General features: G+C 42.0%; 1 protein-coding gene across 1 annotated transcript in view; it reads right to left on the minus strand.

Moving 5' to 3' along the window:
* LOC149780409 (echotoxin-2-like) overlaps window positions 1-27,721 on the minus strand; it is a 38,350-nt gene extending 10,629 nt beyond the window's left edge. Inside the window, exon 1 of the mRNA XM_089937225.1 lies at window positions 27,334-27,721. Within this exon, the coding sequence (XP_089793351.1) occupies window positions 27,334-27,721 (388 nt within the window). The remainder of the gene's footprint in view (window positions 1-27,333) is intronic.
* Between the last annotated feature and the right edge of the window lie 253 nt (window positions 27,722-27,974).

Raw genomic sequence — 27,974 nt, forward strand, 5'->3', positions numbered from 1 at the left:
ACAGAGATTTAAGCCTGACAAATGGAATAAATAGACCCTGGGTACCTTGAGCATATGATGTGGCTGATGTACTTGCGTAAGATTAAATAACAATTCAATGTTATTTTATTCTTACATGAATAAATGGGAATCTCGTTTCGAGCATATTTGAACATTTCTACAATTTTTAAAGCATACAACGCTTTTTTTCTTCTGCTATTATTATCAAACATCGCATCAAACTGTTTCCATCCCTAACAGTCTATGGTAATTTAACTTTAAAATACCATTTTGTATTGTGATATACCGTTTCCATATGAGGTAAATTATAGAAATTTGTGATTCGTTCATAAATCTATTTCACACATTTAGATAAAAGTAATCAAACCTTTATAAATCAGAATTTCTTTTATATTTCATTCATAACTTTAAACACAATAGCAAACGTAAAAATGGGGTATAAATAAAAACAAAAAGCATTTGTGTTTTGTGATGAGTCGGGACAAAGGGCGCGTTTGATATGTGATATAAATACGTTTGGGCCTTACGGTGCCATGAATTTTGCAACCGTACCTGGATTTTTCAATCTGTCAAGCTGTCTGTAGATAGGTCTTGTGATGATAAGTTCTAATTTTAACGGATCGAGGATTAGTTGTAGACCTTTCCAAAGATTAATCATATATTGCAAAATGATTTATGTAATCGTCTCTTGTTCCAGTAGGACTCTTTAAATAGAAGCAATCTAAACTGCACAAACAATAATTAAAAAAAATATATCCCTAAATCAATTCTCCGGAAATGTTTACTTTGATCTTTGCGTTGAAATATGAATAGTGTCTATAATTCGCTAGAGCAATAAGGTATATTATGTCGAATGACCTTTTATCTCGTGTCTTTCGCTGACATGCTGCTATATCATTTTATAAGCTTGCTAATATAAAATTAGATTGATATTTGTAATAAATAATTGAACGCAAAATAGTGAGGAAACTACAATGAATTTAAACCTCTTCGGTGGCCTAGTGGTTATAGCATCCGTTTCAAATGCGAGAGATCGTGGGTTCGATCCCCGGCCGAGTCATACCAAAGACTTAAAAAAATAGTACTTACATCACAGCTGCCTCGCTTGGCATTCAGCATGAAGAGTTTAGTGTTAGGTCTAGTCGGCCCGGTGTCAGTATAATGTAAATGGGTGGGATATCATGCTACATGTCTGCAGCATGATACCCCAAGTGTCAGACATCACTATTAACTGCCACATTGCAGACATCGTAGAAATATTACTGAATTTTTTAAAATCTACGTTAAAATCCAAGTCACACACACACACACACACACACACACATACACACACTGAAGTTCGAGCGAATATGGCGTTCTTTCGAGTCTATCCACAGCGTGGATGCAATTTTTGGGGGATTTTAAAAAGTTCTTATGTTGTTGACTTTAGCATTATTGCATATGTAAGTTTATTGACAGGGTGGTGATTTATACTTTTTCTTTTTTTTTGTATCTACCAATTAATGTGCTTGATTTGTTCTCGTAAATTTAAGGTCAACCGAATTGAGACAAAGCTAATGAATGCTGTGGATTAACTGCTTTGTGATTCATTTGAAAGTTGTTGACGTTTATGTGGGTTTAATGCCATTTGAGCACATCACAGAGAATAATTCGGGAAAAACAAAAACTATCCCGGGAAGCTACTAGCAAGCTTTCTCACATACCCACAGAGCCTGAGAAAAAGACTTTTATCCACGCTGCCAGATCGATAAAGGCGAAGGCATTACACCACTCGGCCACCCACCCCGTCCCCATGTGAACGTAAACAGCCGATACTTGTATACACGGGGAGTTGCGTTTATCCTCGGTTTTGTAAGATAACATGATGCAAGAAATACTTCTGGCTATGAAGTTATTGAATATACCAATTTACGCTGAAAGCTAGAAACGTTATTATCTAATTCGTTATTTTTATATTTTCAAGTCAATTACGCTATTCTGCATTCCTACAAAAGTAGCATATGGGGATCTTATAGGGTCAATGGGACTTATCATTACAAATACCCTTGGGAACATATAGGGTCTATGTAAATTTAACATGGAGAAAAATCGTGGGAACATATAGGGTCTATGGGAATTAACATGGCCAAAAACCTATGGGACTGTATAGGGTCTATGTATATTTAACATGGCCAAAAACCCTTGGGACTGTATAGGGTCTATGTAAAATTGAAACAGGGAGGGTCTCTATTTTTTTTTAAAAAAAAAAATAAAAAATAAAATAAAAAAAGGGGTAGGCAATTCAAAGACTATCTCTTTTCGAGAAATATGGCTGGCCCTGAAAAGGGCCTTTGGGTTTTTTCTTCTTCTTCTTTTTAACTTCTTAACTTCTTCCACCATCCTCTTATTTTGTCCATCATTCCTTTCTTCTTTTTCTTTTCTGTTTCCGGCAGCCAGTCCGGGTGGCCCATGGCCCTGAACTTCTCTTGGATTTTCATCCAGTTTGTGTTCAGTTTTTCAAATTCATCCCTTTTTTTTCTATTTTCTTCTTCTTTTCTTTCTTTATACCATCTCTCTTTAATCTTCTTGACTTCTACCTCCATCACTTTTCTCATCAACTCCTCTCCTTTCCTCAGTCTTTCCTGGCCTCTCTCCACATAAGAGCACTCTGTCCCATGTGACATTTTTTCAAGAAAGCACCTGACTTTGCTTGCATTGTCAAGTGCTTCCTTTAGGCTTCCCACTCTGACATAGGTGGGATTTATCATACCTCTCAATCTTTTTTCCTCCTCTTCAATCATTCCTGCTATCACTTCTTTTGCTATGTTTAGACATTTAGCGTAGTCCAGGTACTCTGCTATCTTCCATTCTTTTTCCAGTCTCTCCACTACATAGATACCATCTATTATCCAGTTGTATATATGTACCAAATTGTTGAACAAGTCACTTGCAACCACCATCTTCGTTTTTATTATTCCGTAGAATGGTTCGAACGACGAACGTGGTGGGTTATTATAGTGAAAGCACGGACGTGAAGGAAAACATCCCCCTACTTTCTCATTTCATATAATATAACCCTAACTATACTCTCTACATACGCTAAGAATCAATAAATAAACCCATAATCTACTATTCACACAAACTTACTTCATCATTTACAAACAAAAACACACAAACACACAAACTCATACACTCTCGCTATAAATAAAGAGTTAGTGTTTATATTCACACTACCCTACCTACACACATTGGCAAATGGATAGTTATTTCTTTTCTAGAGTATTGGGTAGCCCTTAAAAGGGCTGTTTTTTAACTCCAGATGCACCTATCTAATGGTTGCACCTTCCAGGCCTGGCGCCGCAGACGCATCTTTGACTCCAGTCTCTTTTTACTTTTTGTCTTGAGAGTGCAGAGGCGGGAGGATTCGCTTCAGCACCCCAATCCTCTGTCTCGGGAATATTGTATGACATCCTCTCTTCTAGTTTTTTTTCTTCCTCTTCCCTCTGTCTTCTCTCCTCTTCGTTCTTTGTTCTTGCTTCTTCTACGATAGCCTCCGCTGATAGTTCATTTACTATGCGCCTGGCATATTCCAGGTGCATCTGGAGTTCTAACAGTTTCACTATTCTGCTATTCATTCTTCTGGCTGTGTTGATCAATCAACAAGGGTAGCTGGACTGCCGAACGAGTTTCAATTTATACTGAAAGCGCGGACGTGAAGGAAAACATCCCCCTAATAACATAAAATTCATCTTACCTAGATCATGACCAAAAAAAACAACAACGCGCGGACCTAAAAGAAACACTCACTCACTTTTTATGCTACCCATCACTATTTTAAAATTTTTTATTAATCACTTCAATAGACTATCCACATACGCAAAGCAATTCAATCTAACTCCAAATATACACCTCAAACACTAAGAAAAGATATCATTTTAATCTACTATCCACACCAACTTACTTGAGCTCTTACAAACACAAACACACCAACACATACCCTCACATTTTTAAAAAGAGTTAGTGTTTATTTTCACACTACTCTACCTACACACATTGGCAAATCGATCGTTACTTCTTTTCTAGAGTATTGGGGTAGCCCTGAAAAGGGCTGTTTTTTTTGTTTGCTATGGCATTCTTTTTTAGTTTCTAAGAATGCGATGTCCTCTGAGGATAGACTTTCTGGCGATAGGTCTGCTTCTTCGGAAAGAGAAGAAGAACTCTTTGGTGTCGATACGACAATCGACAAAGCCTCTGTCAGCTTCAGGTTGTTGCTGCTGTTGCTGTTGTTGCTGCTGTTGATGCTGTCTCTGAAGTCTGTACTTCTCCGTCCATTCTTCTTTTTCCCTGTTCACTTCTTCTCTGAAGAGCTCTTCTATCAGGTCTTCAGTGATTTTTAACATTCTCACATTCTCTATTTCTTCTGGCTTCGGTATCAGACTGTGTCTGACCCTATGCAAATTCACGTAGGCTTCGTTGAGCTTAGCTAGTTTGGAGCACATCTTCTTAGGAGGATGAGTCGACAATGGATGGCTAGACTGGAAACAACCCCGGTTATTATAGTGAAAGCGCGGACGTGAAGGAAAACATCCCCACACGGTTTTCGATTCGCAACGTTCAGTGATTGTCATGAGAGGGATAGTAAGAAATGAAAGAGCATCAATTCAACATTCTTATAGCTAAACAAAAGACAAAAGCATTTTTTCAAAACACAACATTTTTTATTCAAAAATCACTTAACACTAAACAACAACTCTAACATTTTTAACAATAATCCAACACTATAACATCAAACAATTTTTTCAAATCACAAACATTTTTTTCTCAATGGACAATCTACTTTAAACAGGGCTGACAACGTTGTGAATGAAATTGTGATTTCCACTGTTGGAAATCATTAGGCCATTGATGGACACTACGTTTCCTAGCTTGAGACAAAAGATAAGCATAATGGTCACAAAACCATCGATCTACTTTCACATCGTTTCTAGCAGAAGAACGAGGATCAAAATGAGTCACTAAATGTTCTAAGGAATAGCCCAGGCTGCGATGATGCAGAAAATACACACAGAACTGTCCACACACCAAGGAATCTGTGCCTTGTAATTTCACGTTATTGAATCGGGTAGTCTGAGCATTTCTTCTCATAAAGTCGATGATATCGTCTTCCAAAGGGGGCAATCCGTACGAATCGAAATATTCCACACATCCTTCTTGAGGAAAGTAAACGGCTACCCAGTGGGTTCCTGGGAGATGACTGTCGTCCGTGTTGATCACGTAAGCTTGATGGTCTTTAGGTTTGCGATGAGGGAGTTCATCTTTAGCACAGACGACAGGATTCCAAGAAGCCGTATACGAACTGTGGTTCAAAAGGTAATAAAGTTCCCAGGTATCCATTGATTTGTGTGTTTTTTTTCTTCACAGGTAATAATAAGTCGTCAATTCGATCCTGACTTTTTGCTTGAAAATGTCTGACGAATAAACGGTTATTCGTTCTGTTTCCTCACTCTGATTCAGGAGAGCTTCGATACGATGGATCTCTTGAGTGGTTAATGGTGGACAAGAATGTTCACGCAAGTCTTTATACCACTGGTGCAACACGTCTTTGTTCGAGATGAGACTCCAAGCTTCGTCCAGATATTCGTCCAATTTTTCTTCTTGACTCAACATCAGGCATTTATCGTGTTGAATTTGACTGGGATGATCGTTTTGACATCCATAACAATTTTTCTTGATCAATTCCGTCATTTTATCCACCAAGTGTTTGGCAAAACAGGAGACTAAATGCGCTTCTTGTTCTGGCCATCGGGACTTCATCATGATCACTTCTTCTTCTTTTTTCACGGTCTCCTTACATTCCATGTCCAAAGTTTCTCCACTAGGTAAAGAGGGATAACAGTCTTCCATGGCTTCTAGTAATCTAGAATGACTTCTCTCAAACTATTGATTTCTATCGTATTATCAAATTCGGCATACAGGATGACGTTCACCGTTACATCAGGGTCTCGGTTTGCAAACTGAATTTCCACACGAATTTGGCCGGATTTTATAGGGTGGAAATGTCCCTCGTCGCTGCCTTGGTCTGGAGTGAAATCGAAAGCCCACAAAGCATAACCTCCTGCGTAATCCTCGTACGTAATGCCGTGACTGGTGTTGGTTCCTAACTGGCCGGTGGCTTCGTACAGGGACAAGTACGATCTCAAGTAATTCTTCTTCTCAAAGTCAGGTTCGAAAGGTCGGGTACACAAGGTCTTGCCATCGCGACTGACTTCGATCTTGGACACGCCAAAGTGTTGAAAGTAGAAAGGATTTTTTTCGACAGCTCCGTTGAAGGCTGTATTCTCGACGATACCAACGATTAAACGTTTGGGTAGCTGTCCTTGGAACAGATGATCTTCGATCATGGATCGCTGTCCCTTGGGAATGGTGAAGGTTTTCACTTCCACGCGTCGTATGGGATACTTGGCGGTCGTTTTGCTCAACGTCTGACTGATGTCGTTTCCCACTTTAGGTAACACTTCCACACGGCGTACGTAGAGCCTGGCTTCCTCGATGACAGTTTTGCAAACAGTAGTACCTATCAAATGGAAAGCGGCACTGCTACGATTCAGTCTCAGGCGAACATTCACCCCGTTTAGCAAATATTTCTCTTGCAACCACATGTCCAGATGTAAACGATCCATCAGTTCTAAACTTTGTCCGTTTTTGATTTTGTCTCTTCGTTCTACAAATCCGTCATTGTTTGGTGTTTTGCTTGCATCAGTTTCGAATCTTTCAAACTGGCCTGCTTCGTCAGCTTCCCATAGCACACAGGCATTGAGATGAGTGTTCTTGGCATCTATTCCGTACGTCAAGAGATTTTCCAGGTACGCTCGATAAGGGTAAGTATCCATGCTGCTGCTGACCAGTTTGTTGTTCAAGTACAAGTCCACTCCGCTAAACAAGGAATGCATGAAATTGTTGACGGGAGCTATTACCTCATCTTTTTCTAGGGTCGAATTGTCCTCATCGACAACTTTGACTTTCAAGTACAAGTAACTGCTATTCAGATCGATGTAATCTTCGGGCTGTCCTTTGATTTCAAACTCGATGGGAGCTGAGGCTGTCAATGAGGAGACGGGGTGAAATTCCACCCACTGGGATTCTTGCATCGTCATCATGGTGGGGGGCATGGCAAACAGATCCAGTTCTGTCTTGGAACAGGCGCATGACTCTCGGTGCATCATTTTTTGTTCTGTTCTTTCTCAATAATCGAAAACGTCTAAGTCTCGAACGGTTCTTCTTTTCTTGGCCTTTCTCGCTTGAAGTCTGGTGAAAGGGTGTTTTCTTCGTCGTCTCTTTCTGCCTTGTCCTTGCTGAATGCCTGACTCGGTAGCGTGCAGGGCATTTATAGGTGTGTCTCGTCGGCCCAAAATGTCTTTACCCGTTTGCAGCAAGACATTTTTGCCTGCCCTCATGAAGGCTTCTTTAGGGTTTTGTTTGTCGATGATGACATTTTGGAGAAATTCTTTGCCTTGCGTCAGTGCCGCATCTTTCAAGGCGTGCAATCCGCGTGTCACCATCGGTTTCAACACCGGAGCCACCGAACGAAAGGCCGATTTCAGCATGTCTCCTAAACCGTGTCCTCGCTGTCGAGCAACCCCTCGGTACACTGGATACATGACTTACTTACGAATCGTGAGAGAACCGTTTTCGAAAATGGAGTTTCACCGTGACTTTTCCTTTGGTGAATGGAATATTTTGTCCCAGATCTCCTTTTATAGCAATGTTGACCGTGTCCAAATACGACTTGCTGACAGGCAAATAGTGAGGATGGACAAATTCGCGGTGGACGTGATAAGTGTTTCCACCTTCCTCGTCAGCGTTCGTGGCAGAATCCACTTTGAAAGGAATGACACGCAGTAACGGTACAGAGGTGTGTCCCACCACGTTATACTCCACCACATCGGAGTACACAAACATCAAATTCAGTCCTTGGTTCAGTTCTACCGGGGCACGAAATAACTTGCTAAAAGACTCGTTGTCGTAAACGATGGGTGATTCGTTTTTCTTCATCATGGCCATTCTCATGTCCATGTCTCCGCCCAACATGTCAAACAATTCAGGACAAAATAAAATGGACAGGATTTTACTCCCGTCAAATTTCATCAAGAAGCGTCGAGCTGTTTTGTGGTATTCCATGGTGACACTTTTTTTGACACTTTCCAAAGCTTTCAGAAACACGACATTAAACCTGGAGGTAATGGTGCTCACCAAATGTTGACCACTAAAATAATACCCTGGGGGAATGAACAAGTGATAGGTGGTGTACTTTTGATTTTTTGTGCCAGGGGTTTTCTTGTCATATTTGCCATAGGTATCCAAGTACTGTTGCAATTGTTCGTCATGAACTTCCACATCAAAAACATTTTGATTGGGAAGGACATTGAGGACTTGGGTCGGGTGAATCATTTCCACTAAAGCCGCTTCCCAATGGGCTTCGTGATCTAAGGGGATGGCTTGAGGTAATTTGGCCGTGTAACAGCACAACGTGTTGTGGGGAAACACCTCCATGGAACTGTCACTGGGTAAGGTTAAGTAAAATTGGTTTTGGTGACTCATAATTCCAGAGTTCTGTGGCTGTCCGAGGGGTTACTGGACGTCAGAGGCGTGTCTCCGCCCAAAATGGAGTTATGGTTGTGGTTGGAGTGGTGACTGGCACTGGCACTAGACACAACGTTCCCGTTCGAGGAGAATTTCAGGGAGGGATTGGGAAGCAGGTAACCGATGCAACTGCTCAATAAAATGATCCACAATTGTTTGTCTCCTTGTTGCAAACTCAAATTGGCGATGGCTGCCCCGATGACACAATACACCACGAAGATTTGGCAGAAAAAGACGATTTGCGTTTTAGGCACACGTTCTCCACACCACACCCACAAGGGTTGTTTTTGTAAATCTTGCACAGAAGAACTGGGTGAAGAAGGAGTGGTCGACGTAGCTGCGTCTGCTGTGTGAAAGGGCATGATGGTCACTTCTTCTTTTTATAGTCGATGACTTGCGAAGCGTCGATCCAAGAATCGAAACTGGGTGGATATCCTTTCCAACGTACTTTGACTTCTTTGACACGTCGTTTGCCCACTTTACGGGTTCTGCGTTCGAGAATGCTTTCGATGTCGTACACGTCATCTTCTTTTTTGGTGACACGTTGTAACTCGGGCAAATAAAACGTTCCTTTGAGTACTTCTCCGTTCATGTCTTCCAATTTATAGACGGAGGATGACGGCCATGCACTCGTCCAGTGACGCGAAACAATTCGGTCGTCCAGTTAGGTAAGTAACCTTTGTCGAAAGTGCGTTTGGTTTTGCCAATGCGCACCCAATCTCCTACGGTCAACTCTCCACTTTTCTTGGGGACAGCCCTCGTCGGGGACGTACCGAACAGACGCTCAAACACCAACACTTCATTGTCGGGAGTCACGTCTTGCGGGGCACGTCCGATGCTTCGATGGTAAGATTGGTTGTACGCTTGCACCAGATGCGGTAAGATGTCGATGTACTTCAGAGTGTGGTGATGCGTAAAATATTTCCACATGCGTTCTTTCAAAGTGCGTTGAAAACGCTCCACGATGCTGGCTTTGGTTTCGGGATTCTCGGTGGTAAAAAAATGAATGTCACGTTTCTTTAATTCTTTTTGGAAAGCTTGGTTCAGAAATTCGGTGCCTTTGTCCGTTTGCCATCGAAGAGGGTGACGACCGCTTTGTTTCAACACTCGTTGCAGGGCTCGCACTAACTCGCTGCTGGATTTGGAAGTCAAGGGCACGACCCAGGCAAATTTGGAAAAGACGTCGATGACACAAAACAAATATTTGTAGCCACGATTGTAGCTGGCCAAATGAGAGACATCGGCTAAATCGGCTTGCCATTGATGATCGATGCCTTCCACTCGGGTGCGACTTCTGGCAAACTTGCGTCGAATGGGTTTGTGTAAAGTGTAGGTAGCTTGTTCTTGTAACCATCGTTGCACTTGAGGTAAACGGAGACTTTTCAGTTGCGTTTTGGCAGCACGATACAATTTTTGAACTCCTGCGTAACCTGCAGGATGCGAGGGATCGTAGTAAATGCTGGCTAAGACTTTTTCCATTTTTTTGTGTGTTAATAAGTCACCCACTCTTCGGTGATGCTACTTTGGGTGGGACGAAAGGGTGGTTTGGAAACGGATTTACGTGTCCGATGGGCTACGGGAGTAGAAGTCGAAGGTAGTGGTGGTGGAGGTGGAGGAGGCAATGGAATGGCTTTGGTTTTCTTTTCTTTTTTCGCTTCTGGTTTCCCTTCTTTCTTTTTCACTTCTGTCGAAGGAGGCGTGGACATCATCTTTTTAACCCAAGCTTTCATTTCTTCTCGTTGGGGTGTGGGGGACGGGGTCAACAAGGATGCTGCAATCTTACTCGAAATGGGAGCTGCTGACGGTGTTTGAAACACTTCGCGCATCTCTTCTTCCTCAGGTCTTTGTGGGGTAGCATCTCTGGTGACCCATGGGGATGGTAGTGGTGGTGGTAATGATGATGATGGTGCTGGACTTTTCATCAAGGTCTTAAAATCTTTTAGAGTGGGTAAAGCTGTTTCGTCTAAAGCTTTCTGGTGAAAGAGTTGCAGTCTTTGCAAGAGTTGACCGTACTTTTGCGATTTCTCTGTTTCGGACAAATCTTGGCGATCCATCAAGGATTGCAATTCGTGTTGTAACTGGGACATCTCGCTTAAATTGGGATTGGGAGGTAAATGCGGGGTGCGTTGTTCTTGCCACCGATGGTATTCCATCCATCGTTTGTAAGGCACTAAAGCTAGTTTTCGTCCTTCCATGGGGTTGTCAGGGGTCGATTCTGAGATCTTGGAACTTCCGAGGCCTTTTTATCTTGCTCCCACCAGTCCTCCCAACATGGTTCCCAAGACTCCTTTCAGTATGGGGCCTAACAAGAGAGGTAAAATGCCTCCACGTTGGACCAACATCTTCTTTTTTTGACGAATGGGAATTTTCTTTCGAACCATTTGGCGAAGAACGTGACGATGTTTGCCTAAGCATTGTTTCTGGTGTTTGGACAAAGGGATCGTGCCTTTCAAAACGTTCAAACAACATTCGCACACGGTATCGATGACCTCTTTGGAGGCCGTTTGAATGAGTTTTTTTCGTAGGGGTGAAGAAGCTTTGGACAGGACAGATAACATGTCCCCATGTTTAGCTAAACGTGGTGGCAGTCCTTTCCTTTTCTTTCCTTGGGGTTTTCTGGAGGGTGACATTTTTTGCTTGTGGGTTCCGGGACATTCACCGAACAGACACTAACGTCGATGACTTAACGCACACCCTTTTATCTTTTTTTTTGGGACTATCGCTTTGTCATAAAGGTGACAATGTTTTTCCCAAAATCGCCAAGTGATCCTCCCCTTTGTTGACGCCTCTTTTTCTTGGAACGACTGTGTCTTTTCTTAGGGTAATGTCGATGCTTGGCTAAGCGCTTTGTCGGATGACGCGTCTGCCTTTGTCTCTTTCTTTTGTGGCTTCTTGGAGGTGACATCTTTTTTACAAGTTCACCGATACCCCGACTTGGTCACAGGCTCTTTTTATACTGGAACGCGTCGCCACTGATTGTCTTTACGTTTTATCAGTTTGAGGACAGGCATGACACGTCGTGCAGGGGTACGCAACGGACTAAATCGAGCCAGTTCTTGCTTGGACAAATCCAGTAAACTTTGTAACATGCCCGATCTTTCTTGGACTTTGATTTTGGGAGAAGGTACTTTGTGAGCAGCAGCCACTGCCACTAAATTGGAGGGTCCTGCCACTGGGGAAGTTCTTTTGGTGGTCATCAACGGAGATGTTCTTGGTGTGATCAACGTCTCCAAGTACTCTTCAGTTCTGGGTGTCATCAACGGAGAAGTGGATGAACGTGAGGATGCCGGAGACGCAGTCACTGCCGTGGCAGGTCGTGGTTTGCGAGTGTAAGGTTGCGTCCTGGCCGAAGTGCCTCTCTTGCGACTAGTTTTCTTCTGTGGACTTTTCTTTTTCTGGGGACTTTTTCTCTGTTTCTTTTTCTGGGGGCTTCTTTTCTTTTTCCGGGGTGGTGGTGTCTGGTAAGAGGAGGGTCCTGCCACTGGAGAAGTTATTCTTCTTGGAGACCTGGTTTTTTTCTTTTTCTTCTTGGGGCTTCGTTGGACTTTTGTCTTGGGGATAACTTTGGGGGCATTAGGATCCCATCTTAAGAGTGAGCGAATGATGACCCCTCCTAGAGTACCGCTCCCTCCAGGTTTCAAAATGATTTGTTTTTTGGTTTGAGTGTCAATGCGGGGATCAGCCAGTTGGACCAAAGCGACTTTGTTTCGATCAAAAAAGCGTTGGGTTTGATGAGGAATCTGAATGATTCCTTGGAGTAATTGACGTGCCGTCACCGTGAACCATCGTAAGACTTCTTTGAGACTAGCTTCTAAGACACGGGCTCGTGTTTGTGGATCTTTTTCTCGACTGATGCCATACAAGGCACGAATCAATTTGACGGGAAGATGCGACTGAAGGGACGTCATGTTCACACTGTGTGAGACAGACGAAAAAGGGTCTGAGGTTTTTATAGATTTTTTGATGGGGAGTGAAATGAAGTCGAGGACGGAGACGTGTACAGGACAGGCCCTCCGTCTTGGCACCAGTGGTGAAACAAGTGGGTACGAAATCGCAAATCCTCGGGGGTCGTAGGTTTCAAATCGACGAGTAAATAGGCGTGTGGCGTTTGAGTGGCATCGTCGTACGCCTGAGTCAGCCAAGGCGTTCCTAACTGTTTGGCTAAGACTTGCACTTGCGATTTATCTCGAGGGCTTTTAAACAAGACCACGTAATGCGCATTGAGACTGATGGTGCGATGGGCTTTACTTTGTTGAAACAAATTTTGGGTGATGTAAACGACACTGGCATTACGGTGATGCCCTTTGCGCGTGAACCACAATTTAATTTCTTCTTCGTCTTCTCCTAACATGTCGTCGAAAATGACCAAATGGGTTTGACGGGAGTCAGAGACGATGCCGTCGTCTTCTTTAGGAATGCCTTCCACAAACACGATGAAATCGCCTTGACTTTCTCGCAAGAGGCTGTACGCCGATTGCCACTCTTTGTAACACCACACGATCCGTTGAGGGGGCCGATCGATCAAATGATGTTTATGTTCGATCAAACGTTTGACGAATTCGGTTTTGCCTGAACCGCTAGGTCCAGCAATGAGCATGTTAAAGGGATGGCGAAGATACAAAGCCTCCCAACTGGCACGATCTAAGTGTTCGTCGATGACTTTGACAGTAGAGGAAGAGGGAGCAGAGACAGCAGAGGTAGCCATGGTGTGAGAAATGTCACTTGTGACACGAAAAACAAACAAGACAAGAGTTTATATACTTTTTCAGAACACGTTTATTGAATTTTTTTTTTCAAACATGAATACGAAAGACAAAAATGCATAAAAGCCAAAGGCTTAAGTACAAGGATAAAAGGCACATGATAACGATGAACGTGGAATAAACACAAGTGTCTGTACAACAATCACATCTTTTGGGTAATGTTCTAACCAGTTCAACAGGGGGTAAAGTCACACAAGTGTCCTCCCGAAAAGGTCTTTCAAGTCTGTCCACGACAGTCCTGTCTTGGGTGAAGGGTTCTTCTGGCACCGTCACTAACACGGGTTGAAAAGTAACTTTTTTCCTTGAACAACTCTCGTGCATACTGGGCCACTTCTTGGGTCCAAGCCTCAAAATCCCATTCTTTCCAGGCACGGACATCTGTCCAATGGGGATGTAAGTCACAAGCTACACACACATCGTCATACACGTCTTGGGTAGCTAAAAGTTGACGAATCTTTTTTTCCTGTTGAGGTCGAGAAGTATCCAGATGAAAACGCAAGGCTTTGAGCAAAAGAAGTTTTTCGTGACCATTTAAGGCCATGGAGGTGGTAAATACTGATCGTAAAGAGTCCACAAAGAATCGGCTGGTAAACGAAATCCCAGAAAACAAGTCACTAAAACACACACCACTTGTCGTCCAAAATTGAATGGATACAGTTCTTGTAATAATTGATAGTAATGATCCACGGTTTGAATATGGTCATTGAGTTCCTTCCACGGAATCTGTTGGATGACATGTGACATAAACCGTGGCATGGCAGCCTGTTTTTATATTCTCTTTTTTTTGGATGCAATACACGTACTTTCTAGCCAGAGATCTTCGTTCTCCAGTAGGGAATCTAAAACTTGCATACTGTAACCGAAACGTCAGAGTTCGTTTAGAAGTTTCCTCTTCCGCTAAGTAGATTCCACGTAACAAATGTTGGTAATCCTTTACCTTGTCTTCCTCAATGTATTGCTGTAGGTGAATCTCGAAGTAACCATAATTATGAACATGTCGATCATTAGCGACCTCAAAGTTTTGAACAATGTCTGACCATTGAAAGAATTTCTGACGAATCAGTTCTCTTATACCATTCAGGTACCAGTGGTTAAAGATCTGGTGACGTAACGGATGCAATTGTTCTTTACGTTTCACTTGTATTTTGACCAGCTCTCGGTAAATCCTTTCTCTCAACTCCACAGGCAAAGCACGAATGTTCTCTTGTAAAGTATCCATGAATAGGTTATACTAAATCCTCTTTGGTCTGACACAAGAAATGTACTGTTTGCACAAACATGGTTTTACTTCAGTGTCGAATTTAAATCGTTGAGTCACTAATCTACACATTACAATTCGTTCAGAAGTTTCCTCTTTCACCAAGTTGACATTGTGTTCAAGATGTTGGTAATTCGTTAACTCTTCCTCTGGAATTAGATGCAGTACGTTTACAATGTAGTAGATAGAATCGTCCATACCAAACCATTCCTTTTTATAACCAGGAGGTCGTTGATCAATGTCTGTCCAATGGAACACTTTCAACTCAATCAGTCCTTGTATAGCCTGAAGGTACCAGTGGTTAAAGATCTGGTGACGCATCGGATGCAATTGTTCTTTACGTTTGACTTGTATTTTGACCAGCTCTCGGTAAATGCGTTCTCTCAACTCCACAGGCAAAGCACGAATGTTCTCTTGTAAAGTATCCATGAACAGATTATTATGGTAAGAAGTTACTTCAATGTCTCGGTCCCACTAAGGGTAAGTAATGACAATTCGGTGACCATCGAGCATGTTCTACGTAGGCCGAATCTTGCGGTTCCCAGTGGTGAAGTGTCACATCGCAACTGAAGCACCTGACTTTATCTCCTTCGCTCAAGTAGAAAAATCCGGCTCTGGCTAATTCTTCGGGGGTCGGTCCTCCCAGATACTTTGGCCACTTTCCTTTGAACGATTGAAGACGATTTTCAAAGTCGCAGTATTCCGACAAACGCACAGGAAACGAATATTCGTTTTTCACAGGTTCGTTTCGATGAGGGTTAAGTGACATGGGTAGGAGTTTGCTCAAGGCTGGATGACATCCGTAGGGGGGTAGACGTGAAGGTGAACATTCCCCTTTAAAACGAAACCCAGTAAAATGTCCAAGAGGACGAGCGGCATCACTTTCGCATCCCACAGGTTTGACACGCACAGCATCACTTTCCATGATAGGGGTAGGGGCACTAAAGTTCCCATGATGCTTTACGGCATCGCTCAGGTCACAAGGTACAGCATCGTATCCATCGCAAGGCTCACAATCGCACTCGTCTGCAAACTCCGTTACGCAATTACAATGGTAACCACATGGACAATCGCAGTTTCCTTCCGGACATTTTCCGTCGCAATGCCTGGGTCTTATCCATCCAATATTAGTCACACTAGAGGAAGATACAACTTTTTTACAATCCCCAAACTGGAACGATGTCTCTTTCAAAGTATTCATCTTGTTCGCTCGGTCTTGGTAGTCACAATGAACTATCGATCTTGTCTAGGGTTCCTTTTTATATACAGACCAATACCGACGTGACCGTACGGTAACGTAAAGTGATTGGGAAGTCGCACTCGCTTCTGGTACACGATTTGATAGACTTTTTCCAAGGGTCGACTGACGATGTGGTGAGTGGGTAAACGTACAATCTTGTTCGGTTGATAGGTGGTCACTTTAAAGTTTCCATCCTCTTCCGATTGCAAGGCTTCTTTCAATACCCCAAAGTTGACCACCCGACTGGTACGATGATTCAGAGTCAGTCCTTTCACTTTGCACGTCGTGTGCACTTCTCCTTGTTTGTCCCGGTATTCGTAGCCGTAATTTTTGGGACCGCCACTGACGAAACTTAGAATCTTGTCGTCGGGATGCTCGTCTGTCCAGGCTCCTAAACGGTCTCCTTCGATGTCAGGGTGATGTTGAATCGGGTGATGGATGTAAATGCAACTGTCCATGTCAAAGTACAGGACGCGTTCTTCTAACAGTTCTAAAGCTTCGTACAATTTTAAGCGAGCATGGGCTGTCACGTAAGCCGCAATGATGACATTTCCAAAGGGGTCGTCTTGTACAAAGTCCAGATCTTCTTCGTAATTGACTAAGATCAAATCCTCGCGAACGATGTCCACGTGTTTCATGAATTTGGTTTTGTCGTGAATCATCTGAAAGTAGCGGGAAGGTTCTGTCAAATATTCCGTCTTGGGTAAACACGGGCGTTGTGCCATTTTACCCCACAAGCAATTTAACATCACTTTGGCAAACGATCGCCTGCCTTCGTTTTTCTCGATGTGGTCTAAAGTGATGCCTTCTTGTTCGTAGTATTTCTCTTTGAATTGTATTTGGTCTTCGGGAGTGTGACACCAGGAAGGATAGCCACTGGCTTCTTGCTTCAGTTTCAAAAAGGCATCCACGTAGTCTGCGAAAATGCCTTTCTGAGTAGGGTCACCCTTGTGGTATTGTTGTGTCTTGGGAAAGTGGCAAATTTCGTACACTTCTAACAGTTGGTATCCCATGTCCATAGCTTTGAACAATTCTACGCTGACCCAGGTTCCCGTCAAGGCCCGTTCTTCCTGGCTGTGATGACAAGGCTGGTCTTGGTTGCACGTTTCGGCACAAGTACGGCACAAGGGAAACATCAGTTTGCCTTGACAATGGTGAGGTAAGACGGGATGGTATAGGTTCGTGGGAGGCAAAACTTTACACTTGATCAAGCCTTCGTATTGTCGAATGTTGACCAGGTCGATGTGTTCCGTGAACAATTGCGGGTGCCCTACAGGAAAGCGACAATATTTGCACACGTAGGGATACAGCGAACACACGTCCAAGTATTTGATTTCTTCTCCGTTCTGTTCGTCGGCTTGGTACAGCAAACAGGTGGCATTGGTCCTTCCTCCGTACAAACTATCCCTCGGGTTCAGCGGGTCCATGAACTGGTAACTTTCCACGAGGCGTTTAAACTCGGGATCGGTTTTCATACGGTGATCGTACTCGTGTTCCCACATTTCCACCACTTGGTATCCTTGCTGTTCTAACTTTAGGCGTCGCTGACAAGTGTCCTGGTACAAGTCTTCCATGGTTCGTTGCAAAAACTGATTTTTAGTGCCACGGTCAGGATAACAAACGGGACATCCGTGAAATAAGCAACCGTTAAACTCGTACACGATCTTGGGGTTTTCTAAGTCCCAGCCATCGACCGAATACGTTCCGATGGTCTTTTCGCCCCCTCCGTTGCGGGCATGCTGAATCCACTTGTCTTCCTTGTCGCACAAGTAATGTAACCAACGTAGGGCTTTGATCGAGTATTGACGCTTGACATAGTGGGTCGTTTGAGGACTGATGACAGCCACGGTGTTTTCAGGCATGAATCGTTGGCGGTACACTAAGGAACAAGCTTTGGCAATGGTGCAAGCTTCTTTCAAAGGATCGACCCCTCCGTGTTCCATGAACAGTTCTCGAAATTTTCCACAGCAACGCCGTAAAATGTCCACGTCGGAACGACAATACTTTAGCATTTCTTCCTGAAAGTCGAAGGGGTCAGAGGCATGAGCCTGGTACCAAGCGTAGAAAGCTTCTCGTTGTTCGGTACGCATGTTGTCGGGGTCGTAATAGTGAGCCTCAGGCAAATGGGGTAGAACGGCATGTTGATTGGCTTCCGTATTCAAAAAGTGTGGAAAGTACCCTTTAGCCATTTCTGTCATTCCAAACGTTTTAGGCATTCGACTCAAAGGCATGGCCAAATAGCTCATCGAATCTTTAAACTGTACTTGTCCCACTTGCATGAAAATGATTTTGGCTCCGTTCAAAGTCACTTTAGGACGTTCGGTGCCATGTTCCGTATAGTATCTGAGAAGAAACTGTCCATCGTATCCGGAGAAATTGTGAGCCATCACCGTGGCATGACGATGACAATCTCCGTAACGTTCGATGTCCTCTTGGCTCCACGTCTTGTCGATGGGGTCTAAGACCCATTTGGCAAAATCGTCTAGCGTCTTTGGTCCTCGAAAGATTTTTTCACGCCCTCCAGGAATCTTGCTGCAGTGAGGGCAATGACTGAAGATAGGTTCTTGAATGCACTTCTCGCACGCTCGATGAGCCACGCAGAAATTAGGAATGTGAATGCCAGTCTCTTGCATGCATTCGAAATCGAAAAAGATGAAATTGCCTTTCTTCTTCTTCTTGTGACCGTCATCTTCCTCTGGTGGGGGTTGGTATTTTTGCATGTAACATTGATGTTTCAAGTCCACGATGTGGTGACAAATGTGACATTTTTTCTTTCCTGAACATACGTGTGCCTTTGCACTATTGGTACGTATGCCTTGTCCACACGTAGGGCACAATCTCAGGAGTTGACAAGCACATTTCTGCTGTGAACCTTGCGTTTTCAGATGTTGTTGGTAACAGGTAGGGCTGACAAACGTGCGCAGACAAGTTGAACAAGGCACTGGTTCTTCGCTCAGACAGGGTGAAGAGGCCAAACATCCTGAGCATTTCGATCCACAATGCTTGTGTTGCTCTCGATTATTATAACCATGGTCACATTTCTCACAGTAATAACCGTATCCCAGGAATCCGGTGATACTGGTAATGGTATCGAAATGGTCATCGTGATGATAAACGTGAATGTATTTTCCGTCCTTAAAATCTTGCCCTCGAAACAACAGAGACCCGCGCACTTCTTGAGGGTACACTTTCAAGGTGTATCGTGGAGCTAGGGCATCTTGCAATTTTTGCATCTCAGGAATGCCACAGGGTGTGTCTTTGGACATGCCAGCTTGTCGTAACAGGAGTTCTGCTTCACTTCGTTGTTTGGCTCGGTCCGATTGTCGAATGTTCTCCCAGTCTCTTTTCCATTCTACCGTGTCGTTCTTGTTGGCATAGGTTCGTCCCACCACGATGGCACGGGCTAAACACATCTGGTCATGAGGATTGTGAATTTGGACAAGGCTACGCTTAATGCTGCGAAGGTCGTTCACCAATAACATCTTTTTGCGTCCGGTCCCTTGAGGAGGAGAGACGTGGGTCATGTCCAATGTGGCTTTTCCATCGGTGATGTCAAACTGGTCATTAGATTGTTGCACGTGTTGAATCTTGTCCATGACTTTGGAAGCGGTCAATTCTGCAGGGGTGCTAAACTCGATCCAAACAGGGGATTTCAAACCGTCGTGTTGTATGGAAAGTCTCAAGCGATCGTCTTCTTTGGGTTGACATTGTCGCTTAAGTGCAGTGAGCAGAGAATCCCACACTCCGGTGATGAACCCTTCTGCTTTCTCTAACGGTACTTCGGACTTGAAATCTTTAAACTTCACCGTGTATTTGTAAGCCGTGGTTCTAAATTTTCTAGAGGAGCGCTTTTCCGTCTCTCGAATGGAATAGTATTTTTCAGGGTTAACTAAGGGTGGTAAACTTGGTTTAGAGGTTTCAAATTCTGGTTCACTCATGTCCTCTTCAAAATCACTGGCATGAATTTGTGCCAATATTTCAGCCCTGGTTCGAGGCGATAGATCACGTTTCTGCCTCTTACTTTCTTCTTCTTTCTTCTCGAATGAATGGGATCGTTTCATCTTGAAAGCAAAAAGTCAAATGACTCAAGTTCAAACACCATGAGCTACTTTATAGTCATAGCAGACCAGCGTATATAAAAGGGTGTGTGTCTTATCCTTTCACTATTCATTTCACTCTCAAGCCGAGCACAACGATGGAAGAGACTAACCAGATGGAACGTTTCGTCAGAGCTTTGCGAGGGGTCATTAGAAAATTCTCTTCAGACCAGCCTACGGACTACTCTCCTTCCTTTCGAGATAAAAGTCAAGATACTTGCTATATCTGTCAGAAGAAAGGGCATTGGTCTTCAGAGTGTCCAGACCGTCAAAAAACAGGAGCTAAAAAAGACAAAAGTAAAGATACCTGTTATTATTGTAAAGAAAAAGGACATTGGTCTCCAGATTGCCCAAAAAAGAAACAAGAGGAGTCAGAAGAAAAGAAGGATTGTTCAGAAGAAGAGAGGGATTCTTCGGAAGAAGAGAGGGATTCTTCAGAGGAAGAAGAGGAAGAAAAAAGACAATTCTATTTACAAGAGGCAAAGAAACAGGAGAAGAAGAAAAGAAGAAGGGAAGAAAATGAGGAAAAGACGGTGAAGAAATTCAAAAAACAGAGAGACTAAACAAGGAGAAAAGAAGAAATCAATGAACTTTTTATTAAAGTGTTGTGTTGTGAATTGTGAATTGGATTGTAAAAAAATGGAGAAAAGAATAAATGAATGATATAAGGTAAGAGTCTTTGAGTTTTGATTTTAAAATAAGAAGCTACACTCACGCACTCATACACAGACACGTACTATAAGGGTAAAAATGTGTGGGGTTTATTTTTGAGTTATTGGCAAATTGAAATTGTATTTCTTTTCGAGAAATGTGGGTGGCCCTGAAAAGGGCCTTTTTTCTTTATGGTGCAGGGGTGAGTTTAAGCAATCAATTTTAACTGCCTTAAGCCTTTGCCACGGCCAAGGCCTACTTCTGGACTGCGTAATGATGATAATGATTGGGTTGAAATCACTAAGGGTGGTACGGTAGGCTTAGTCACAGGGTTGACGTGTTTAGCTCGGGAAGGTCGTATTCTCTTCGGTCGTGATAAAGAAGTCTGATACATTTGTTTCAGACTTCTTAACTCCGCTAAAATGTCCAACAGTACCGTGACCGTTTGATTTTCACCCTCTTGTTTCTTTGCTGCTACTTCTTCTTGCTGTTGTTTTTTTCTTACCTCTTCTTCTTGTTGCTGTTGCTGTAAGAGAAAAGCCTGTTCCGCTTCCTTTTGTCGTTGTATAAATTTCTCCAATTCTTCTTTCTGTCTCTGTCTAAAATTCTCCACTTGCGGTAATGAAGAAGGTAACGAAGGTTCCGGAACAAATTCTTGCGAGGAGAGAAAATCCACAAAATCCCAATTCACCTCTTCTGAAAGTAAGTCAGGGTTCCCTTGGGCGGTCTCCCCTGCTGGTGCACCCCATTGGATCGTTTTCTGAGTTTCCGTCATGTTGAATCACTGTCGCATAGATTGACTGCACACAAGCGCTAGCGAATCTATATAGACTACGTGACGTCACAGACTGCTCTCTTCGGATTGGATGCGGGCTGACTGAATTCTGTAACGCGTGTTCGGATTGGTGAATGAACTCAATCCGTTTCAATCCTTTCTGTCCCTATAAATAAGCGCAATTCACTGCATTGATTCACCTATTGTAGGAGCCTCAACATGTGGACCGACGTTGAATCTTCAACCCTTGTGTCAACAATGATGTTCAGGACGGACATGCTCATGTATGTCCGATCCAAGTGGACCGTTGTCCACAGGACCAGCAGCAGCCTGTGGATAAGAAGAGTCTATATAGAGAGACAAGGTTGCCTCAAGAGGACTCTGATGTATGGCCCTGCTGTAAGACGAAGTTTGAGGACAAGAAGATGTCGCAAATGCCCTTTATGTTAAGGGCATATTAACATAAACCAAAGGCCCTTTTCAGGGCCAGCCATATTTCTCGAAAAGAGATAGTCTTTGAATTGCCTACCCCTTTTTTTATTTTATTTTTTATTTTTTTTAAAAAAAAAAAAATAGAGACCCTCCCTGTTTCAATTTTACATAGACCCTATACAGTCCCAAGGGTTTTTGGCCATGTTAAATATACATAGACCCTATACAGTCCCATAGGTTTTTGGCCATGTTAATTCCCATAGACCCTATATGTTCCCACGATTTTTCTCCATGTTAAATTTACATAGACCCTATATGTTCCCAAGGGTATTTGTAATGATAAGTCCCATTGACCCTATAAGATCCCCATATACTACTTACAAAGTCTTCAATCATACCCAGTATATGACTAAATTAATAACAAATTTTACCCACAGTTACCATTTACTCAAGACAGTGTGGCGATACTATTTTGTCATTCATTTTCGCTATTTATAGAATTCATTCATTTCGATTTGCAATTATTACATGGTAACTTGCTTTTGGCCCGCGACAAAAAAACTGAATCTTCATCATTATATTATATTATATTATATTATATTATATTATATTATATTATATTATATTATATTATTTAAAACAAAAGAAAGTGTCATAAATATACTTAAAATCAAAACGTAATTAAGTGGACTCTACACTGTACTAGTTTGGGTTTATCAGCGCACGTGTGAAGAAAGGCCATACTACCGGAAGGCTGTTTTTTTTATGAAAACGTTCAATACGGCTGTATTGATAAACAGATTAGACAGATTATAGTCTGTACTATATACCAAAGTGGTGATAAAATTTTCCCAACCAATTTAACATAGACATCTTCCTTATTGTGCAAAATCTTTACTGATAATTTGAACGTGCATATTTGTCCATGGGCAAACTTTTACAGTCTGATAGACAATTCCAGGCAAGTTCCAAAATAATACTTCAGACACAACAATAATTTTCATATTCAGGGTATGGCTGAACGATATATTTAGGAAAGGAAAAGTAGCACTTCATATCGTTTTTGAAGATTTTAAAAATCCAATAAAGGACATCATTATAAATTATGTTTGCTTCTCATAAATAATCGAATGATTGTTTGCAGATCTAGAAGTTACAATATTTATTTAGAATACTCATTAGACACAATATAAGTTTGTGTCCTAACAGCTATTATGTTTTATCTTTTCATTGACGAATTAACTGTCAAGCTCAAGCTTAAATTCAATAAATGTTTATTGTTTCTTCGATATTATTGACACTTTTGCAATGTTATATGTAAATGATGTTGACAGCAGATTACACATTAGATCTTTAGTAGCAACACGTTAATATTATTGAACATTTTTGTGCTAAAAGAGTATGGTGGTCATTACTCTTGACAACAAGTTATTATTTTCAGAACTCATAAGAAAACCTTAGCTTAGTCTTTGAAAGAAAGTATATTTGAACGTATCCTTTATTATATGGCTTTATTCATCTAAAATATGTTTGGAAAAAATCAAAGCAGAATATTGCAGCTCATACAACGAGAGCAACAGCAAGTATTGCAGTTTTAGTGTAGGCGCTGATTTGAAAATATTTTATATGGTAATACGAATTGTTTGTAATGAGTGATCCATTTGGTAATATGAGTGTAGTAGGGATATTGAAATTGTGGAATATTATGTTGGCAAACAGTGTTTAAAGGTTCTTAAAACTGTTAGTAATGCTCATTTGATAGGGAAACTAGGAATTTATTCAATTTGCAACTATTATATTTTACGATGTACGATAAATGTTTAAAATTATAGAAACGCCATTTTTCTGCTACAGGGCTGCTACTTAAACTTAGTAACCACACAATTTATTTTCAAAACATAAACTTATTTATCACAATAGCAGATACACCCTTGAAAGTCAGGACATGTTTACGGTTAATATATGTTCACACGTCTATCAGTACATAGCCAGCTAGAGACAGGAAGTTACGATATGTTTTCACGTGTATCATACATAGCAAGATACAGACAGGAAGTTAGGATATGTTCACACTTGTATCAATGCATAGCCAGATACAGACAGGAAGTTAGGATATATTCACACGTGTATCAATACATAGCCAGATAAAGACAGGAAGTTAAGATATATTCACACGTGTATCATTACATAGCCAGATAAAGACAGGAAGATAGCAGGATGTGTGTGACCCAAGGCAGCATGTGAGCCAAAAGAAAGTAGCACACAAGGCAGAATGGCGATCTTAAAAAAAAAAGTGATTGAAGTGTTACAACGCTGAGACCCTTTTGCCTAACCTTATGCATTTCTCAAATGCATCTGATCTCCAGCGGCCTAATTCCCTTATTTGGTTGTCAATGAAACCTTGTCTGGCCGCCTCAGTGGCGGCCCTCGTTCTGAAACTATGGGACTTGAAATTGTTAGAGTTAAAGCCACAAAAGCAATGCTTTTTCTAAGTTCTGTACTAAATTCTACTCTGGAATCTGGTTGCCCATTTTGGTTCATAAAAAGCGGTCCTGGAGTATTACCCCTGAGGGTTAGGTATGATTGTAAATGAGTTATCGGACATGTCTAAGATTTTTTTGGGTAGCAGCATACAATATATATGGGTGTTCCGAGCTTTGTCTGAAGTGTCGAAAAGTGATTTTAAGTCTCTTGTGGGAGAAAGTGACTTGAAGTAATTGTATCAAAATATCATTCTGGTGCGCAGAGGTTTGCGCTGTAATCTCTCCTATTCTGAGAAAAGCATGGAAAAACAATGAAACATGGCTGAAAACATGGTAAAGCTTGAAAAGGTCTGAGATGGTATGCATCATAGAAACTGTAAGCTTATCCAGCGCAATTTTGTCAATTGGCAAACGAACATCTTGAGATTTACTTTACTAAATGGTTTGAATGGGGTTTTGAATAAGGAAAGATGAAGAAGGGTCTGCGAAGCCGTTAAGTTTGTGCATATATCCAACTGCAGAAACAAAAGTGAATATCAAAAATGCTACATATTTCTTGGTGATTCAGTGCGCTATGAAAAAGGCCAAATTGGTTATTAAAACTGGGAGGGAGAACTAGGTCAAAGTGTTTGATGTGAACTTTCTGTATAGCGTCCAAGCCCGCTTATATGTGGTTTGTGTAGCTGGATGTAGGGTGATTTTAAGCAAATGGTCAAGGGTACTCTCTAGCTGGGCAAGGTTGAAAGAAGCGGAATGAAATGAGGGTGGGATCCGCATAGAGAACCATGGCGTGGAAACTCGACACCTGATGGCGAGAAAGGGCATCGGCGAGTCTGTTACGTATACCCGGTATGTGTTTCACCCTGCACAAGATATTTAATGTAAGGCAAAATAGTACGAATGTACGAATGAAATGCATGATTTTTGTGTCCTTAGATGATTGCTTGTTTATGATTTCAACTAAGGCTTGATTGATATTGTAAAAATAGATACATTTATTGGATATGTATTCTCAGCAGACCTCAACTGCCAGAATGATGGGGTGGAATTATAGAAGCGTTATATATTTATATGCCCATGTCTGATCCCAAGTGCCACAGAAATAGTGTGTGCCAAGGATCACACCGTATCCGAGGTAGAAGCATCTCTGTACAAATCCAACGTGTCGGAAGTCAGCCATATGTCAAGTAAAAATAAAGATCTACTGTTTCAACCTGTTAAAAAGTTTGCCAAGCCCTTAAATCTTCTTTTATTTCTTTTGTTAGTCTAATTAGGTGATGCGGTTTTGAGATGCCAATTGTCAAGTTGATTAGTCACATAATAAAAGCTCGTCCCGGCAAAACCACTGCGCAAGCAGAGTACCTGTACCTATAATGGATTGGAACTCCTTCAGAGTAATTTTATTTCGAGCCCGATATAAATATGTGAGCTCATTACATTTTTCTAGTTTGTCCGTGGGAAGTCGAATCTCCATTTTCACGGGATCCAATTCATTTCCTAGGTATGTCATGGTTGTTGACATGGCAAATGTTTTATCCGCAGGCATAGGAACACCGGTGTCGGCACATACAGTCAGGAAGCGATCGAGATTACGCTGGCATTGGACACGAGTTGCATCTAGTATCAACAAATCGTCCAAAATATGTGTCACGTGTGTTATAGATAACTTTGTATTCGCTATCCGTTGAAGAGAATTACTAACGGTCTCACATATCTGGTAACTGGAACTACAACCCATTCGTAAGAATTTGTCAAAATATAACATATTCCGCCATAAAAAGCCAAAACAATGATATTGCATGGGATAAATAGGAAGAATGCGGAAGGCATTTCATATGTCTTTTTTGCCATAAAACACCCCTTAGCCATCTGTTTTATACATGTGATGGCATTAACAATGCCATTGTAATGTAATGCTGACTGTTGAGATGGAATTACATCGTTAACTGAATCGCTCGGTGGGAAGGAAAGGTTATGAATTAGTCTGAAAGACACAGGAATATTCTTTTCAACTAGACCCAGGGGCGAAATTTGTAAATTAGAAAATGGTTTTGTACGAAAAGGCCCAGCAAAGCGACCCACTGCCAATTATTTGTTTCTTTTCTTCAGTAATTTGAGCATTAGTATGAGCTGATTTCAGATTATTACATACGTGTGTTTGCAATGTCTCCTTAAACCCCACATCAAAACCTTTTTGAAAACCTAAAAGCATTAGTTTGTGGTAGGATCGTGGAGCCAGTATTGCAAGCGGTCAATCCTGACCGGGGTAGGAAAAGGATCAGCACTATTTGCCGACAGGTTTCATGTTGTAATGGTTAGTGGTTCGATGTTGTTCAGATCGTTGGAAACAAAAAAGCTGAAAGGCTATGTCGTTGCGGTTGCTGTCTGTATTGTGGAAACACCTTAAAGGGCTGAGAAATTGATTTCGGACAGCGAATGAATGAGTGTCCACCTAAACAATTGAAGCACTTGTGCTGAAAATGGCATGACAATCCTGATGAAGAGCGACTGCTTTTGTGGTAACTAAAACAAACTCCCTTAGGATATTTTATGTTAGTAATTTGTGAGGGATTGCTTTTAGCGTAGTTGTTATGACCAGATTCTAGCACAGTGTTCATGTAGAGTTCTAGATGCGTGGTACCGATTTAGCGTCCCCCTTTGCTACCAATTGTCTAATGTTGTCATCATAGTACCTCCAATCAGCGCGTCTCTTCACAAATTTAAGGACAGTTTGTATGTGGTGGGGAAGAGAGGTACTAACCAAGGGATACTTTTCACATAGGACCTTGGTGAACCTGCTCCAAGCGAGAATCTTCTGTCCTATTGTGAACTGGACGTTCCTCAGTTTTGGGACATGCTAAGTCCAGGACCAGTAATGTGCGTATCTAACTACAGTTTGAAACCCGTATCCTTTGAGTTGCTCAGGAGGGTAGAGAAATTAATGTATGAACCCGCCCATATGTTTGCCTACACTTTGTCAGGGATTAGAATGGATGGTGTGCCCGACGAGCTTACAAATTGTGATTGTGAGAGCCACCAGAGGCAAAAGCGATTTGGACAATGTTACCTGCATCCACAGCTGGTGTGTTGCTACGGAGGTTTGAAGTTGAAACCCATTTTGTGGACTCTTTTCTGTGGACGGCCTGAGCATACCTATCAGCTGATCAAATTTGTTACTGATCTCCTGTGTCACATGGGTGGTGAGCATGTAGGAGGCCTCTTGGGTTATAGTATTAAGAAGATGGGGATCCATCGAAGCACATTCAGGGTTGGCGGCCGTTGGTGCCGACAATGGTGCCTTGTTTCTGGGCCTCTTCATCGTCTCTTGGATTTTGGACCTTGATGGTTTGGCTTTCTGCACTGCCATTTGCGACGCCGCCGCAGCTTTCTTTGTAGAGGGCATTCTGTAAGAAATGCCACAAAACGTTACTAGTTTCAGAAATTTCAGTGTTATTACTACGTAGTGACCGTTGCAACCCTTATTGTAATATTATGAACATCACTGTTCACTGTAGTGAGATGAATCACGCACTTGGAAGTAGTAAGAAAATGAAAACCGGAACAAATTTTGATCATCATGAAAACTGTACGTCATTGTTTTGAGGTGCGGAATGCAACATAAAACCAGTACCAACAGAACAGATCAGTGGGCCTAA

The sequence above is a fragment of the Sinohyriopsis cumingii genome, chromosome 16, assembly GCF_028554795.1.
Source record: "Sinohyriopsis cumingii isolate HCF-2022 chromosome 16, ASM2855479v2, whole genome shotgun sequence".
Lineage (NCBI taxonomy): Eukaryota > Metazoa > Mollusca > Bivalvia > Unionida > Unionidae > Sinohyriopsis > Sinohyriopsis cumingii.